Here is a 20,386-nt window from a genome sequence, read left to right as displayed (position 1 = left end):
CTTCCGAGTTAGAAAAATAAGTTAGAAACCAAACGCGCAAGTTACCCTAAACCATAGGGACCATTCGTGTAATTTACCCAAAAGTTAAATATCAAAATATGAATATTAAAACATCAAGAATATGTTTTAACTCAAGATTAATGATACAATTATCATATCATACTATAAAATATAAATTTTAATATAAAAAAAAAAACTATACTCATATATAGTAATACTAGTGTTTTATTTAAAATATTTATAATGAAATAATTTAGTTTGCTAATAACTTCTCTTATTTTATTATTCTTAAAAAGATGCTTAAACAAATTTTATTTGGAAAATAATAAAACAAAGAACAAAAAATCTAAGAAAAAAAATGTTAATAACATAATTTTAAATCCGTATAATATATATATATATATATATATATATATATATATATATATATATATATATATATATATATATATATATATATATATATATATATATATATATATATATAGTGACATCCCCATTTCTACGGTCAGAAAAGATCGATTTTGTTTATGCTTTATAAAAATCAGAGTACTTCTTTTCATAAAAAAAAGTTGCGGAATTTGTGCCCAGAAAAATACGATAAACACGTTATCAAAACAAAACATTTTCCAAGAAACATATTTTTATTTATGTTAAAACGTTTTGGATGTCATCGTCAATACAGAAACATAAGCATAAACGGAACTTACATTTATTTACACTAGTGATCTACATCTCTTTAAGTTCTCAGTGTAATGTGACTTCATATCAATACCTGTGATGTAAATAAACTGAGTGGGTTAGGTTGGGAAACCTGGTGAGTACATTGGGTTTTCAACCCACAATAATATAAATTATTATGTTTAAATATTTAAGCAATCAATCCAATTACCCATCCCCATTCTCTTCTTTATTCTACTCTAAGAAATCAACTATTCCTCATTTATTTATTCCTAAGGGTTATCCTAAGGAATAGGCACGAAATCCATCGTTGCCAAGGTTTACTTAACGGGTACTAAATCCATAGTTCCCAAGGTTTATCTCGTTTATTGACAGTATCGTTTCCGAAACTCCTCTCGCAATACAGGTCAATGGGTTTTATCTCGTTTATCGACGATATCGTTTCCGAGACTCTACTCGCAATACATGTCGATGGGTTTTTAGAGTACACTTAGTGAATACACAGTTCAAAACACCTACAGGTTGCAAGCCTGCTAGTGTCCACTGGACTGTCTAGAATAGTCCGTGGTTGTCATCCATACTCTGCTGGATGACGAGGCCATCAATTGGGAAAAAGACTTCTCTCATGGTTCACCTCTCACCCTTACCTCATGGTCTATATTACCTCTTCCTCATTTTATTTTTGTCACACAGAAACTATTTCATCTACCCATGTTTTATCCCAACATATTTGTAGATATAAAATACATATACAGTTTAAATTATTTAAAACATGTATAAAATCATTCACCCAGCATAGATAGCAAGTATTCGGATAATATGCACACATAGCACGTAATTTATATAAAATACTTCATATCTATGTGTAAGATGAAAGTAACTATGCACTCACTTGAAAGGTGGTGACTTACTCGAACATCGCTTCGATACTCTCAAAACAATTTCCTTCGATAAAACCTAGTACCAATACCACTAGGGTTTAGTCTAACGATAACCGCGACAAATTAATTAGCCTGACTATTATTATTATTATTATATAAGCATTAATAACACTCAATATAACACATAATAATAGCCCAAATAATTATTTTAAGGACCTAATAACATTCCTATAATTATTCGAAAGCTATATTAAAAATTGCGTAAGCGTAGCACACTTACAGAGAATTTTATCGAAAACCGGAACTTATTTGGAGCAGCGTTTCGAAACCGAAAGACTCTTTTTCTCGGGACTCCGGGAGCCTCGGGGCTTCCCTCGGGTGCTAGGTATTTTTCCTAGGGCTTAGGGGTGGTTTGGAAACTAGAGAGAGAAAGTATTTTAGAGAGAGAAGGAGAATGGTGTGCAAAAATGAAGGCTGCCCTCGCAACTATTTATAGGCTGCCGGCTTCAGATTTACGTTGGGCGTACTCCTCGGGTATGCATGCCAGCTCGCAGCCAGCTGTCTCGCATTCCGATTGGTTCAGATTGCAGCTACGCGGGGCGTAATTCGAGGGTGGCGTGTCACAATCCGAAGCGAAGCCTTGGTCAACAAGCGACGGCCCAGATGCGGCCACGTCATCCATCTCGCATCAGATTTCGCAATTTGCACACTCAACTTTAAAACATACGAGCTCCGTTTTCGACGTTCTTTATATCCACGCGAAGGCGGGAACGTACTCTACAACTTTCGTTTAGACTTCGTCGGCTAATTTTGACTCGATTTAAAATTTTATATTATTAATAGACCGGGATAGGATTGGTCCGTTAAATTCTCATATCTTCTTCATCCGACGTCTGTTTTCGCCCATCTTTTTCTCGTTACACTACTCTTAACGAGATCTTCGATTCTTGTTTAGGTCGTATCGGCTAAAATCGTTCGATCTAATATTCGAATTTCGGGTTGTGCACCGCTAATCTGAAACTTCGAAAAATCATAACTTTTTCATACGAAGTCAGATTTGAGCGTTTTTTTTTATCGATGTTCTTAGTTTAACATATTCTAAGACTTTCGTTTAGATCGATAAGGCTAAATCTCGCTCTATCGTAAATTCACTATTTACGCTTCCCGGTATCGTACCGGTTCTGTCGCGAAAGTTCAACGGGTCATATCTTCTTCGTTATAACTTGGATTTCGGCGTTCTTTATATGTACGGAAACCTTGAGAAATATTCTAGAACTTGGTTAAGATTATTTATTCTAAATAATCATTTGTCAAAAAGTCGTTTTCGACACTTATTGCCTCTAAATTGACTAGCCCGGATCTGCGGGCGTTATATATATATATATATATATATATATATATATATATATATATATATATATATATATATATATATATATATATATATATATATATATATATATATATATTGGAAAGTTTCTAAAAAAATGGAATATTCGTGAATTTGAATGTCAAAGAGTAGCATAATTTTAGGCTAATAATATCGAATAAGAAAAATAAACTGAAAACTGCTTTAAATGACCTTAAATGTAGGAATTGAAATTTGGAAGGAACCTGTATTCTTAAATCCATATAAATACATAATTAGATAGCATTTTTAAATAAACTTGATATACAAGAAAATGACATGAAGATTTTATTAAATTCAAAAACACCATAAAATATCAAGTGTTATAATTCATAATAAAATGACATATGACAAAAAAAAAATAATAAAATAAAAAAAAAAAAAAAAAAAAAAAAACTCTTCATTTATTAGGGAGGATATAACCTAAAAAGGTAAGGGCACTTAATGACTTGAAATCTTAAATTTTGAATCCTGGCTCGACTCGTAAAAATCACGACTCAAACGATCACAATAAAGCGTGTCTAAAATAGGGTTATAAGGAATAGACCTTCTGAATAGGTTCATCTATTATATATATCATCATCATGTTTAAACAAAATATAAATATCCTTCCAATTTTTCTTTGTACCAAGTGCCATATTTAAAGAAATTAAAAAAAAAAAGTCAACAAAAAATTCAGATAAAAACAATAAAAACACCAATTTTAAAGTTCGACCTGAGCCACCGTCTGTAAAACCTTTCCCCACTTTTGGCTAATCATTTGTTGTCTTGGCTTTCCATAACATATAAAAAAAAAATTAAACCAAGAGAATTAAACAAGAGAGAAGCATGAAGAAGAAAACTGTCTCCCTCCCTCTATTTTTCTCTATAATGTCCATATTTTTAAATTTTGCATCTGATTTGTTTCGTTAAACATGCTCCAAAAAATGAAGTTATTAATCACTGGGTAATCTGATTACCTGCTGAGGGATACATTACTCATCCGAGTCACGAGTTGTCTCGACTCGGTACGAGTCAAGCAGTGAATCGAGAATTTTGACCGAGTCAGACTCAAATCCAAGTCACACTGCCAGTCGCCTCATTTTAGGTTACAAATGGTTCGACTCGTGACTCGTATGACTTTGACAACTATGGCAAAGGGTATAAGGGTAAATTGGCATGTAGGTTGCTGGTCATGAAAATTGAAAACCAATGCAATGATCCATATGATTTTTAGGGTTTAAACAATAAAAAGAAAAATTAGTTCTCCAAATACAATAAATAGTTTCAAATAAAGTTACAAGTAAACAAACTATCAAAAACGGCTTATTTAAATCAATACACTTTCATATTATTCCATAAATGCGTGTCTTCTCTAAACACAACCAATCATTCAATTCTCATTTTATGATTACAATAAAATGAAAATGTTTGTTTGTCACATATATAGGAATCAAACAACAAAACAATAGTCTAGCAAGGCTTCCTTCCTTCATTTTTACAAAAGTTGATGAGATTTTCATTTAAACAAGTCTCGAAGATCACCGTTGTTGAAAATTAAGGTACTTGATACCACAAACAAATATGAAGAAAAACAAAAAGATCCAAACAACATGAGCTGCAGCCACAACAGGAAGAAAGTCATACTCGTATCCAAACGCCTCTTTAATGAAACCTTTTAGGGTTACATTTGCAACACCAGGAACCTCAAAACTATGATTTTGTTCTCCAACTTGGCTTGTTAGAAGGCCATACATTGTCCAACTCAAAGGTGTTAACCAATAACACCATCTACTCCATATTGGTATTTGCTGCATTGTCATTGTTCATGTTTGTTAGTTACTTAGTTTATATTATTAATATAAAGTGGTTGATTAACAAAAAGAAACATAAATGTGCTTAATGTATATATATATATACCGGTTTAGGAATAATGAAACCTGAAAACAAGTTCCAAAGGCAAAGGAAGAAGTAGATCAAAACAGCTGAAATTTGTGGATTTGGTGTCAATGACATTGTCATCATACCAAACATGGTGAAATATATGTCACTCATCAACATATAAAAGAAGAACCATAAAAATTTTGAAGTTGTCCACTCGAATCCAATCAAAGGGTATAAAAGGAAGACGTAAATTATGGTTTGAATTGTAATGTAGATCGATTCTATAGCCACCTGAAAAAAAAAATATCACGATTCTAGTTAGTATATTTGTAGTTGAAAATTGGAGAAACATTTTAAAGTTAAAATGACCTATTTAGTACTTTGTAAACGTTATAGTTTGCAAAAGGGAAAAATATAGAACAATACATGGCATCATTTTATTGATTTAGCCGATTAACTGTTTTCTCTAGTGATTAATTTTAATTATATAAAAAAAATATTTTCCCAGTTACCAGGTTTTAAAAAAGGTTTAAATACAAAAAGGATTCATGTGCTTTAATTATTTTATCAATTTAGCGATAGAACTATTATGTTTTTATGATTATTATAGATAGTTCAATGGCTAAATTAATACAAATAATATTTTTATTCTGATAATAGAACAGGGTAACTCGGAAATGTTTTTTTTAAACATTCAGAAAAAAAAAAAGATAAATAATTAATCACTACAAAAATTAGTTACTAGGCTAAATCGATAAAATTGTGAAAAGTAAAAATACATGTTTTGCAAAAAGAGAAATTTTGAACTTTTTTTTGCATGTTCACAAATTTGGAAAGAATCAAATCAGTTACACATGATCCCGTTAGTTATGATTATTAAAGGGTATTTTAGACATTTGATAAATAGCTTTGTGTTTACCTGAGCAAAAGCATATGGTAAAGACGAATACATCCCTGCAGCCCTTTCACGATAAAAAACCGTTCTTTCAACAGCAACAATCGGTTGCACAGCATTTTGATTTATTGCTCCAATAAAAACAACACCAGCATACAAAGCTCCCAACATGTTTAACAAATCTTGTTGCTTTTCCCTAAATCCATTAAAATCACCATTAACATTAAATGCATTTATTCAACTCCTTTAATATATGTGATATATTGTAAGACGCTACAAATAAAACCCAAATGCCATAACATAGGCAACGTTGTAACAGTCACATATAACATATAACAGACAACAGACAACAAACAACAAACAACAAACAGTAATATTTTGATATAGATAAAAAAAAAAACTTACATTTTTTTGCCTTTGTTCAAGAAAACAGCACCAAATATAGCAGCAATGAGGATAGTGGTGACAAATCGAGTGACATTATATTGTGGGTTTCTCCAATAAGACAAATGTTGTTTCCAAAAACAAGCTTTGCATTGAACAAGAAAAGGTTGAGCATACTCGGTGTGAAAAAAAAGGTCCTTTGAACCACTTAAAGGTGTACTTAGCTCTTTGATGAGTTCTTGATTTCGCCTACAAAAAAACATATAAATATTCTAGTAACATGTTAAAAGACCAAAATACCACCAACGTGATAACTGACTATAAATAAAACTGAATCGTATTTCTTAATATAAAAAAATAATAACTTACTGATAAAGAGAGGAACTGAAATATATGTCCGCGTAGTCAACATCAAGTTGACTCTCAATTCCCAAAGAGGTCACCTCCAATACCCACGTGGCAGGATTATAACCATCCTTAATCTTAGGCACTCCTGAAATTGACTATACCAAAAAAAAAAATAGACGAATATAAATTATTAAAAAAAAGTGTAAATTACACAAATGGTCTCTATAATTTGGAATAATTTGGAGTAATTTGCACTCTTGATCATTAACTTATGTTTTTTAACTCGGAATGTTTTTACTGTTTGTTTTTGTTATGTATTTGGTTCCTACTGTTTATTTTTGTTATACATTTTATCCATATCTTACATAAAAAGACTATTATTTAAATAGAGAAAAATGATGGGATAGATACGATAAGGTAAGGGGGTGAGATTGACGTTGTGTTTATTTAAATAAATTAGAAAATAAAGGGCAAAATAATATTTTTAGGTAAGATAGGGACCAAATGCATAACAAAAACAAACAGTAAGAACCTTTTAAGTTAAAAAATAAACTAAGATCAAATGCATAAATTACACTAAACCATAGGGACCATTCATGTAATTTACTAAAAAAAACATTTCACAGCTCAAACAATATTCAAAAACAAAACTCACTTCAAAATACTCCACCAACTTATGCGAATTTTTCCCTAAAGGTCCCGCATAAATAATCTGTCCTCCCATCTTCATCAAAATCATCTGCAACACAAAAAGAACCAACAATTAATCAGTTATACCAATAAATAATCAATTATACCTAAAATCAAGTCATGATTCATGAAAAGAAAGGTTTAATTAAAAGTTTTTAGATACAAATAAGAAAACCTCATCGAAAGATTCGAATATGTCGATACTTGGTTGATGAATTGTGCATACGACTGTTCTTCCTGTGTCGACTGTGTTTCTTACAGTGCGCATAACAATGGCAGCGGCTCTAGCATCGAGACCAGATGTTGGTTCATCTAAAAATATTATTGACGGATTTGCCACTAGCTCTACTGCTATTGTGAGCCTCTTTCTTTGTTCGATTGAGAGCCCATCTACTCCAGAAAGCCCGATTATTGCATCGCGTATTGAATTAAGCTCCATCAATTCTATCAATTCGTCTACAAACATCTAGGGTTTAAAATGAACAGTTTGACTTAGAGGATATAAAGGGATTAAAAATGTGAAGATGACTGAAATAGGGACTAAAATTGTAGAAAAGGTACCGAATTAGTAACGAGTTGATCACAAAAAAAGGGTGGGTAATATCACAAAATTTATCCACTTATGTCGTGAAAATTTATTACAAAACACCGATTTTTTTTTCTTCACAAAATTGCCTTGAGTGGGGCTTTTTAGTCGTTTATTTTTCATAAAAAATGTTATTTTTGCGAAATTTAAAGAAATTGGCTAGCGTAAGTATTTCTTTCACGTGTAAACAAAATTAGGTTAGTGAAACAACCTAAAATTGTATGTGTATTTTGTTTGTTTGTTTGTTTGTTTGTTTTTTTTTTTTTTTTTTTGTGGTCTCTTCTATCAAAATTCTGGTGTTTTTTTTTTTCGCTAATTTGCTTTATATGTACTTTTTTCACAAAAAATATTATTTTCAGAAAATTAAAAAAAAAAAAAAAAAACGATATTGGGTATCATAAGTATTTCTTTCAAGGTATTGTTTGGCTCTCGTGTGGTCCCATAGAGGACTATTTTATTTCCCAAATTTAGCTATAAAATTTTCTAATGCTCATTAAAAATATAGAGGACTATTTTCTAATGCTCATTCATATGTAAAAATGTATTAAAAAGTTGACTTCAAACTTTGTTAACATTTAAATAAAAAAAAACGTACGTTAACCAATTTCACGAGTTTATTTTATTCCATAAAAATGACATCACTTTCTTGAAAAAGATATAAAAATTTGCAAACCATGATGTCAGAAAAAGCAATTTCAGAAATTGAAGGACCTTTTTTCCGAAAATTAGACGCTCATTTTGTGATAAATGACCCATTTTTTGGTAACTTTTTGTGATTAACTGATTAATAATATACTAATAATAAAAAAATACCTTTCGTGTGTTTGAATTTACATCCGAAGATAACCTCAACCAAGCCGAATACAGAAGGGATTCATAAACAGTAACATTTGGTGAATGGATATCATTTTGTTCACAATAACCACTCACACGAGCAAATGTTGTTTGATTTTTTGGATACCCAGAAATAAAAATACTTCCTTCGATACTTCCACCTGTCTTTCTTCCCGCCAAAACATCCATTAATGTTGTTTTTCCGGCCCCACTAACCCCCACAAGCGCCGTCAAAATCCCCGGCCTAAAAGCACCACTTACATCCCTCAACAATTGAAGTCGTCCACTTTCACCCCCTCTTCCCTTCATTTCCTAATTAAAATTTTTTTAACTTTATATTCTTTAACATGATTATTTAATAATGTTTGATATGTTTAAGAGATAAATGCTAGAAATAGTTGTTTAGTCGGTGTGATCCAAGGGTAAAATGGTCATTTTTTAGAATATATTTATTTTTCAAAAAAAGAAATGACTCACATTAGGCATATCAATGGTGTAGTTGATGTGGTTGAAAGCAAGTGAAAGGGGTCGAAATGGTAAAACCATTTCTCTTCTTTCTATTCGATCACCATTTTTCCTTGAACTACTTCTCAATGTCATCTCACCTTCTAAGTCAATTCACATGTCACAAGAATATAAAAAATAAAATAAAGTTATAGATTCAAATTTATTTCTAAAAACCCACAAATCTTGTAGAGATTTTAACCAAACCTTCATGGAGTTCATTGTTTGAATTCATGAAATCACTTTCATCTCTGATAACAGTTTTAGTATCACCACGAGCTGAAATGATTTTTGAAAAATGAGACATCAATTTTAGAGACTAAATTCCAATTTATAAATTTAGAAAAAAGATGTGAGAGTTAGGTGACACGTACGATTTAAGAAAGTTAGTGCTATGATAAATAATATGTTGAAGAGGATTGAGAAGCCAATGAGTACTCCAATAGAAATATAGAACCAATAATCTTTGGTGAAGAAACTTCTTGATTTAAGAAGAGCTTCTCCAATGGTTGATGCATTAATTCTTGGGTCTATATTGGGCTGCACTAAGAAAATATGAGATGACACGTGGGACTTTGAATACATTGCAAACGGAATTGGAATTCAAGATTCCATTCCATGATAAGGAATTAGAATCCGTGATAGTTCACAGTTCCTTGCGAGTTTGGAATGAATTCAACTCCATTCCTTCTATTATTGATTAAAAGACCAAAATACTAATTTTCAGAACGTCTAAGCCATATCTAGCCTAAAAAAAAAAGATTTAACGATTTTTTTTTTGGTTTTTTTGAAAAAATGTGTATTTATGCACAATCAACAGTTATATGGATTACTGATGAGCATAATCAACAAGCATATGACTGTTGACAAGCACAATCAACCGTCATAACTGTTGATTGTGCTCATCAACAGTCATATGCTCATCAACAGTCCATATAACTACTGATTGTGTATGCATGCAAATTTCCAAAATAAATAAAAAAATTTGTCAAATCTTTTTTTTAGCCTAAATATTACTTCGAAGCACCATTTAGAGAAGATTGTTTTTTTTGGTTTTGAAAAATAATGAGCTGACTATGAATTCATAAGTGCACACGTTTTTTTAGTTCTCACAATAACTCAGCCTCTCTCTCTCTCTCTCTCTCTCTCTCTATATATATATATATATATATATATATATATATATATATATATATTCTAGATTGGCAAGTTATGTCAATATAAAAATAATTTAAAACATTGATATATTAACAAATAATTAGATTTACCTATATATATATATATATATATATATATATATATATATATATATATATATATATATATATTCTAGACTGGCAAGTTATGTCAATATAAAAATAATTTAAAACATTGATATATTAACAAATAATTAGATTATATATATATATATATATATATATATATATATATATATATATATATATATATATATATATATTCTAGACTGGCAAGTTATGTCAATATAAAAATAATTTAAAACATTGATATATTAACAAATAATTAGATTTACCATATAGAAAAAAATGCTTTAAAATTTTATAATCATATGCAGAGATAAAATATGATGAACCTTAATTAAAAATAAAAGAAAATTACAAATTTGGTTTCTGGCTTACTTTTTCAGTTTTGGTCCAAGGGCCAGTCATTTAGAAAAAAAATTAATAGACAAGTAGTTAGATTTAATGATCCAAGGATCAAAACCGATATGAAACCTTATAAGAAGGACCAGTGTTGATAAAAAGAAACCTTTTGGAACCAAAATAGGGAAAAGTGCTAAAGTAAGGGACCAAAATTGTAATTAACTTAAAATTTGTATCATATATCCTTTGTTCCTTACGGTAAATAAAAACCTTAACTATAAACAAATTAATATATATATATATATATATATATATATATATATATATATATAGAGTCAAGATCAAATAAGAAGGAAATTTTTGGTAGGAAGGTAAGAAGTTTTTTTTCTACATATTTTTTTGACAAACAAAATCAATGAATCACTAGATGATTAATTTCTAAGATGATTCACAAGAAAAAATTCTCAAAAAAACATCTTTATGATTCATTTATACAATGATTTTGTTGTTATTCACTAAAATTATCATAAAAATGAATTTTTTTCTTAATTTACTTAAAAATGAATCATAAAGATGTTTTTTTGAGAATTTTTTTTTGTGAATCATCTTAGAAATGAATCATCTAGTGATTCATTTATTTTGTTCGTCCAAAAAATATGTAGAAAAAAAACTTCTTACCTTCCTACCAAAAAAAATTTCTTACCGGATCTATATCCTATATATATATATATATATATATATATATATATATATATATATATATATATATATATATTCAATTCCTTTGATTGCTTTTATTTATTTCACAAATTATTCTGCCAATCAAACACCTCCTTAGATTCAAACAAAAATATCTATAATCATGAATATACATTTTAATCTGTAATTTACTTGATTATTTAAAAAAATTTAAGGAAAAAAAAAAAAAACTTACAGCACTCCATCTCTTATCAAGAAACTCATTTATAACCAAAGCAGTCTGTGCATACATCATAGGAGAAGCATAAAATCCCCACGACATCCATGGCTCTGTATCATCTGATATTATAAAAATTTAAAAAAAAAAAAAAAAAAAACATTTCAAATTTTATGTTGATAATATTAAAAAAAAAAATTAAAAAAGAAAGCTAATTAGTAATTACCCTTGGCAACTACAAATCCTCCAAGGACTAAAATCAACAATAAAACAAAAGCACCCAAAGTGTTTGCAAGAACATCTGTTCTTGCAATTGCCGCAATTAATCGAAAAAGGGAAAGAGCCATTTGATGTATTGAAAAGAACGTCAACAACTGCTTAAAGAATCTGAAACAAAAAAAAAATAAAATAAAATAAAAATAAAATAACAAAAGTTTAACTCAAGATTAAAATATATGAAATAAAAATTAATGATTTATTTACCTAGTGGCATTGGGTGCATATCCAATAGTATAATACGTTAAAATTACCCAAATTCCAGATTCCATAAAAGATAACGGAATTTTAAGTACCCAAATTGGAATAGCAAAAGCCCATGCAGGATACAACAAAGAATCCCGATGTTTATAAAAAACCGGAAGCCTTATAACTATTAAAACAAGCTCAGCCATTCCATTAAACATCACTATTAAAAGCCCAAAAAAAAGCGACCCAAAAAACTTCCCTCCATTTTCAAAATTTCCCGCTTTCATTTCGCTTCTAAAAAAAACACTCATTCCCACTAACGACATGAAAGTCAACTGGAAAGTCTTGAAGATATAAAGCAACGAGTTTCTCTTTGTCAACAACCACTCTTTATGAAAACACGCCTTTAAAATCTCAAGATTTGATATTCCGAATTTACCCTTCTTCGCTAACCCATCAGGGTGGGATTTCGATTTGTCGTAAGGAGTATGGATTTCGGCCTCGAGTTTGTTTCCGACGTGGAAGGATTTGAAGGATTGTGAGAATTCGGAGATAGGGGTATATCGGTAAATTTGGTCAGGGTTGAAAAAGTATTGCTGTTGGTCTTTTCGTGAAGTTACTTCTTGAAGAAAGTCGGCTACCCCTTTTCTTTCGGGACATTTGAATCCCATTAATTCGAAAAATTCTAGAACGTTTTGAGTTGGACCTTGGTAGACTATTTGACCTTCTGACATCAGGATGACGTCATCGAATAGTTTGTAGGTTTCTGGGTCGGGTTGTAGAAGAGAGATAACCATGGTTAAGTCCATTATATTTACTATTTGTTTTAATAACTTTATGATGTGGTAAGTTGTGGAACTATCTAATCCGGTTGATATTTCGTCCATGAAAAATACTCGTGCGGGACCCACCAACATCTCTCCTGATTCATATTCAAAGGTTCAAATTAAAATGTAGCAATTTAATAATAAAAAAAATCATGGATATGGATTTTTGATCATGTAAATGTGTACTTTCTGTATTGAAATGATAAAAGTAGTGTAATGTTTCAAATATTAAATAACAGTTTTTAACATTGAAAAAAATATTCTATAGATAATATTATTGTCATTTTATATTTATTATCCATTTTTGATTTTTGAAATCTATAATTTTGACCTCATTTATTTTTCTTTTTTTTATAGATAACTAGTTGTGAGACCCAGATATTAAGGTTGTGTTTGGCGTGCCACAACTAGCTAATAAATTAGCTTATTTTTCAAGCTTTTTTATGTTGTCGTGTTTGGCAAGCCAAAAAGTAACTTATAAGCTAGCTTTTTGAAAATCTACTTAGACTAGTTTTTTAGGAGTTTTTTTAAAAATTTTCCAAATACACCCCTTAATTAATTATAGAAACAAATACTCCTACATGTCTTTTTATGTAATTTTATATATTTCAGCTAGCTTTTCAGCTAGTTTTACTAAACGTTATTTTTTATCAGCTAGCTTTTTATTTAACAGTTATCTTTTCAGCTATCAGCTAGCTTTTCAGCTAGTACGCCAAACATAGCCTAAATGAGTTAATTTTTCAAAAAAAGTTAAATATAAATGTTAAAATATTTAAGAACTTTGAATTTAAAAGAAAATAAAAAAAATACTGAATTATTATAATGGAAATGTTTTTTATCTTTTAAATTTACATAAATAAAAGAAACTAATGAGCTTTAATTTTGGAAATTTTAAAATTAAAAAGTAAGTTCATTAATGAATTTGATATCAATTTATTACTACATTTATTGTAATTATTACATTAAAATTGAATTTAATAAAAATATAAAAACTCATAAAATGACACGTGGAAAAAAAATTAATTCAAAATAATCATAAAATGATATTTGACAAACTAAATAAGAGTGACAAAATTGCAAAAAAATCTTCATTTATTAAAAAGGATATTTGATACAAAATATATGAATGGATTGTGTTTTAGTTGTTATAAGTTTTATTAAGTAATCTATAACACAAATAAAAATATTTAAGATCAAAATTGAAAAATAAAAATTTTAAAAGTCAAAAGTGGAATAAATATGGAACCGAGGGAGTAAATTTTTTTTTGAACTTTTATTGATGTTCAAAAACCACCCTTATATTTATTAGTTGACAAAGTTGCAAAAATGATCCCTGCAGTATATATTTTTTCTGAGTTTTAGTCTAAACTTTCGATTTTTTTGACTTTATAGTTCTTTTGACCATGTTTCTATGTGTCCTTACAAATATTTAAATAATGTAATATTGATGGGGTATTTATTTTTTTTATTTTTCTTTTCATTTTTTTAAATCTATTACTTTTTTATTTTATTTTAATAATTAAAAAATAAGAAGTGTCCCCATCTCTCTCTCATATAAGTGTGTGTGTATGTTCAAGAATCTATAAAATATGTGTATGTTCAAGAATAACGACACAAAGGGGGTGTTTGGCTTGTGTTTTTGAGAGGCAAAAGTCCTTTTTGGAAAAGATAAAAGCTAAAAGATGTTTGGTAGAAACATTTTAAATGCCACTTTTGGATTTTAGATAGAAGGAAAACTGACTTTTTGATAAAGTTAGGAAAATCTGACTTTTTGTAAACTTTTTCCTCTAAAAAAGACAAGCTAAACACCCCCAAAGTCTATTCTTTCCTATCAATCTGGAACCCAAATCGATATTCTTCACAGTTTCCAAAGGGATTTCTTGAGCATGTACATGTTCAAGAGTCCAGAACAAAATCAGATTTTGACCCACAAATCTGGAACACATTCATTATGATCCACTTTAAACCATCTTCTCTCTAACTCTTCCTGTGTTTCTTTTGTGAGACAATCGACATCCGATTTGCTTACTAAGCGGGAAAAAAGGTTAAGGGTGAAGAAGATAGGTGAAATAACTCACCACAGAATCAATGCTTCCTAGAGGTGTGGTTTAAGAGAAACCTAGTGAAAACCCAAAGGGTGTTTGTTTTATCTTTTAAAACATCTTTTAGGTTTTAGGAAAAGATAAAAAGATAAAAGATGTTTGGTAAAAGCAACAAATCTTGTAAAAGCTACTTTTGGATATAAGGAAAATGAACTTTTTGGAAAAGTCAGGTAAACCTGACTTTTCGACTTTTTGCAACTTTTCCTAAAAGGGCTTTTGCCCTCTCAAAAGCTAAGCCAACCCCCCCCCCCCCCCCCCCCCCCCCGATTCCCATCTCGCAATAGAACGGATTTGAATAATTTCCCATATATCTTGAATCGTTTGATTTACGTGGTTTGCTAATGGTGGTGCTTCGGGTATTGTAACTAATTTCATATCGTCTTCAAATCAACATCAGATTATGTATCAAACCTAAACGCCATTGATGCTCTTTTTTTTTACAGAACTTCTCACAAGGACTTTTTCGTCTTCAAATCCACATTAGAAACTTATGGATTCGAGTATTGACCTGCAGAGATTTCAATTGGGATCATTGGGTTCAAAACCCAGACCTAAACTGTGATTCTAGAATCAGAAGCTGAAGAGAGTTTACCATATCCGGTTGAAAGAGGAGAAAGAGATAAAAAAATAGGTATACACGGCTGGGATAATAAGATCATTATGTTTCTCGCTTAAAGCTCTCGCCAAAGCTATCTTAGCACTTGCTACACCACCTCCTACAATACGCTAAGGGGGGTGTTAAGCAAAACTCGTTACCTATATAGTGAGATGAGAGAGGAGAGAGAAAATGAAATTGTGGGTTTTGATTGGGTGGTTCTTGTTTCTTTTCTTTTTACTAAAATAAAATATATTAAACTAACACACCACTACTCTTTATCTTTTTACAAATTGGATGCTAGCATTCTTTCTAGCTTACGTGGCATGAAAAAAATCTAATATGACACATGCTAAACATGCTACCACTCCCTTTAACTTTATGAGGTCACAGATAAGGGGATAAAGATCAGAAATGGGTAAACTCACCTTTTGATAACGAAGATCAGATGATGAATTTGAACAGGCTAGAGAGAGATATTTAAGTTTGTATGTGTTTTAGAGAGAGAGAGAGACCTTATTTTTAATTATTAAAATAAATAAAGAAATAATAGATTTAAAAAAAATGAAAAATAAATGGTCCCAGTGTTTTCCAAAAATCAGGCATATAGGAACTAAGTTCAAAAAATCTTATAGATGGTTTATGTGTTTTCAAAACTTTTAACAAACAATTATTTTTGTCAACTCCATTACTTCTGACCATTAACTAAAATATTCAGAGGGTATTTTCGTCATTTCATAACCACAATGACCATTTACGAGGTTTTATCTTATTTTAATCAAATAGTAATTAACGGCCCAAAAGCTTTTGCAAAACTGACCGTTGTTAAAGTTTTGAAACCACAAGGAACATATGGTTGGTTTTGTGAACTTAAGACTATATATGTCACATTTCCGGAAAACACATGGACCATTTATGAAGGTTCTTCTTAGTTTTATTTTTACAACTTATTACAATGACTTTATGAATTATATTATTAGACTATTATGACCAAAACAAATTAATATTCGTCTATAATTAATTATTGTTTTATTAAAAAAAATCATTTTATATGTCGATTATGTTTTCATCTAAAGATGTATTATGTTTAAAACGATCAATGGGAATTACTTTTTTAATATGTTTGAAACATAAAAATTAAATTAAACATACCAGTAGTAACACGTTTCTTTTCACCACCAGAAATACCTCTTCTCATTTGATCACCAACCATAACATCACAACAACTTTCCAATCCAAGAATCTATCATATAAAAAAAGTAAACCATCATATTATCATAAAATTTATAAACTTTTTCATGTTCAAGATTCATAAAATTTATAAACTTTTCACATCGAAGATTCATAAACAAACCTTGAGGATATAATCGGTGATCAAACTGGTTTCTTGACCTGAAACAGCTATGGCTTTCATGAACGCATCAATATCTGGATCTGGTTCGATTCCTGCTTCTTTCTCTTTCTTCAAGATCTCTGTAAGCAAACGCGATCTTTCCCCAATTCCTAAACATCTTCCTGAAAAATCCAATGTCTCTCTCACTGTCATCTCCCCAGTGTGAAGATTATGAGGACTTATATAAGCACAAGTTCTTTGAGGAATAAACTCAAACAGTTGGTGTCCACAATAAGAAACGTTCCCAGATACCTGTTTTCAGATACCAAATAAGAAATCTAAGTGATTTGAGTTGAAGTTTTTCGAGATTTGAATGAAGAACACGAAAAAAATGACTTAAATAATAAGTCTAAGCGATTTGAGTTGAAGTTTTTTCGAGATTTGAATGAAGAACACGAAAAAAATTGACTTACTTTAAGATCATGATCGAGTTTCCCTGCTAGTGCGAGCAACAATGTGGTTTTTCCTCCACCTGGTGGACCTAAAAGCAGTGTCAACCTGCATTAAATTACGATTACCATGAATACGACGAAGAAGAAAAAAAGGAGCAATCAAAATCTTAACAGAAGAAAGATTGATTAAAACCTTGATGGTTTGACAATGCCGCTAATGGAATGAAGAATTTTGACTTTTCTTTTCTTGGAAGGGACGATCCCAATTAAACCCAGTGCGCTCTAATGAAGCGAACACCATGAACATGTGATTTTAATACACCAAACTTGTGTCAACTCTTCTCTAGTGGTTTATGATCGATGAAAAGTTTGGAGAAATTAAACGAAATTCGTACCTCGATTGAGTTGAAGGTGGTGTTAAAGAGAGAAGGAAGAGCTCTGCGACCAACATAAACATCTCCTTCCACTGATAAATTCTCGTACTTTACTTCAATCTTTGGTGTCTCGATTCCAACCCTGCAACAAGCTCATCAAATCCCAACATTCAAATTTATAATTTATCATCAAATATATTATCTTGAAACTTTTGTTGTTGATAAATGTATTACATCTACTATATTCTAATAATTCTATTTTTTTTTCTCTTTTCTTATTATATATTGTTAGAGTGTTTAATTAATTAATAACAAATAAGTGATAATATAATAAATAAATAAATATATAAAATACAGTAAAAATTGTTTTGTTTAACCCGTAATGTATTTATTGCAAGTTACATACCTAATTATTCATTCAAGAAAAACAGTAAATATAAACAATAACAATCTAAATTGTGATTCTCAATTTCTCATTCATGCAAACTAAGGAATATTTTAAAAATATAATAAAAAATAGTTTACAATTTGTTTATGAAAAACTATGTCATAATATAATCAAAATATAATTAATTGGTATTCTCATTTATGAAACAAAGATGATAATATAATAAAATAAAAAAAAACAAAAATTTACAATTTGTTTTATTTAACCGGTAATTTATTTTTTAGACGGAATGTATCTATAATTCTATACTATATATGCAAAATAACAAAATTACTTTTGTCACTTTATTTTTGCTAAGAGGAAACATTTTAATTCTTGTGACTATCAAATTATGATACAATATATATATTAAAATACAAAAGTATTACTAATGATATGAAAATTATAAAACACGTTGTTGTTTTATATAAAATGGCAAAAGTATTGTATGAAATGAAAAAGTGATTAATTATACGCTATTATTATTTGTATTTAACCCAACAAACTAAAAATATCAAAATTAAAGAAGTGGAAAAGATACAATTGTAAGTCTCACCTATCTATCCTTTCTCTTATTCTTTTTAAAAACTTTTCATGATCTTCATCAACAAACTCCAGTACTCTATCAATCAACTCCTGTCGTTGCTTACTAATTTGACTCAAATCATCCATGAAACCACCGATCCCCGCCACATGACCCATCGATTTCTCACCTGCTTAGCCCACAGCCGCCACAGGAGTAAGGTGCAGCCGCCACCGGAGCAAGGTGGTGGCCGGAAGTTCTAAATGGTGTGGATGATAGTCTATGATATATGATATATAGATATTGTAAGCTAAGAGAAAGAGAGACGCATAAAACTTAGGCCATAGAATTGGTTATATATAATGCAACATTGCATGCATGAGCTGCTGAATCAAAGGAATAGGAAAAGTAAAAGGGTAAAATAGGGAATAAACAGTTAGTTTTCTCTATATTATATATACAAAAGGTAACAGGTCGATTTAACTTGAAAAAAATGAAGTTAGAGTAGAATAAAATAGAAGAAACCAATTGTTTATAGATGAATAAAATTTGGAGTAGATTGATGTATCTTTTTTATAAAAATACAACAAAACACGAAAGTATTGGTCAAAAGGAACAAGTTTAAAGAGTAGTTCAGTTTTTGAGTATCAATGTTTTGTAACGTGTTAATTGGGTTATGAGTCAAAATAGGTAATATGTTATATATGATTATAAAATTATATTATTGAAATAGAAAATTATAAATAACGCCAATTTTCTTAATATCAAAGTTTAACTAAAAATTAACCAAATGTTGAAAATAACTCACCACACAACCATAATTTTGTCATCCTCATCGATGATTGATTTCACAACATGGAATGCGATTTCCCCTCAAGGTGGTTCATTAGATGGTTCATGTCATCTATGATTTCACCTCAAGGTTTTCTAAATATACAAGTTTTTAAGCATAAATTACAAGTAGGACATATGAGGGTTTAATAATGTATGATATCTAAGAACACAAACATAACAAGAAAAAATTAGATAACTTGCAAAATTACCAGAAGAAGTCTTTGGTCATTAAAGAGATTACAGTGAATTATTTTCAACTTGAAAATGTAAAAATAAAGTTCACTTTCTGATTTTAGGGTTTAAATACTATAGGCATATGGGCAAAAATGAACCGAAATCACAGTCGACATACCGAACTCGGAAAGGAGGCTGATATCATAGATTGTGTGCCTTACATGTGATTTTATGGTTATTTTTGATATTTCAAAACTTATAAAAATCATTAAAAAACTGATTAAATTTATAATTTTCTCTTAGTAAAATAATTGTCTAAGCATTTTTAAATAAAACAATTGTAGGATATTGTAAATATTTTAATATATATTAATTGACATTCCGCAAGTTAACATATTTTGGGTGTGTTTGAGAGATTCTAGATTGTAGCATTTGATAAAACGTTCTGTTTTGAAAAAACTAACACTAACTTTTAGCGTTTAATTTAAATAAAACGTTCTAAATCTAAAAGTTATGTCACCTAGTGTTTAACAAAACACTAACACCTACCAGTTAGTTTTGCCGAATACGCTCAAATTTGACTCATTTTCTTAACTTTATCTATTCTGCACCTTTTAAGTCGTTAGCAACATAATATAATCCGAAACTGAAACTTTTTCTTCTAGTCAAATACCTAATAGTATTAGTTG

At 29.8% G+C, this 20,386-nt stretch overlaps 1 protein-coding gene across 3 annotated transcripts; it reads right to left on the bottom strand.

The window, feature by feature from the left end:
• Positions 1 to 4,276: 4,276 nt before the first annotated feature.
• LOC145030896 (ABC transporter G family member 39-like) lies at positions 4,277 to 19,028 on the bottom strand. Of its 3 annotated transcripts, none has more exons than XM_078979337.1 (20): positions 18,723 to 19,027; positions 17,761 to 17,881; positions 17,559 to 17,647; positions 17,387 to 17,471; positions 16,935 to 17,225; positions 16,733 to 16,823; positions 12,075 to 12,978; positions 11,818 to 11,978; positions 11,610 to 11,713; positions 9,449 to 9,614; positions 9,282 to 9,353; positions 9,048 to 9,178; positions 8,550 to 8,882; positions 7,326 to 7,616; positions 7,116 to 7,199; positions 6,482 to 6,615; positions 6,134 to 6,361; positions 5,753 to 5,924; positions 4,870 to 5,124; positions 4,277 to 4,760 (listed from the first exon to the last, which is right to left on the bottom strand). In XM_078979337.1, exons 1-20 carry the CDS (start codon positions 18,866 to 18,868, stop codon positions 4,491 to 4,493), a joined length of 4,128 nt encoding a protein of 1,375 aa, XP_078835463.1. In that variant the 5' UTR covers positions 18,869 to 19,027; the 3' UTR covers positions 4,277 to 4,490. The 3 variants fall into 3 exon arrangements, with proteins under 3 accessions (XP_078835463.1, XP_078835464.1, XP_078835465.1); XM_078979338.1 differs by having other exon boundaries at positions 9,048 to 9,175; XM_078979339.1 differs by having other exon boundaries at positions 4,606 to 4,760; positions 4,890 to 5,124; positions 18,723 to 19,028.
• Positions 19,029 to 20,386: the final 1,358 nt, after the last annotated feature.

Source organism: Lactuca saligna, chromosome 2 (assembly GCF_052625555.1).
Source record: "Lactuca saligna cultivar CGN05327 chromosome 2, ASM5262555v1, whole genome shotgun sequence".
In the NCBI taxonomy this organism is placed as follows: domain Eukaryota; kingdom Viridiplantae; phylum Streptophyta; class Magnoliopsida; order Asterales; family Asteraceae; genus Lactuca; species Lactuca saligna.
Note: the sequence above shows the minus strand (reverse complement) of the source record. Positions and strands in the feature narration are given on the sequence as shown.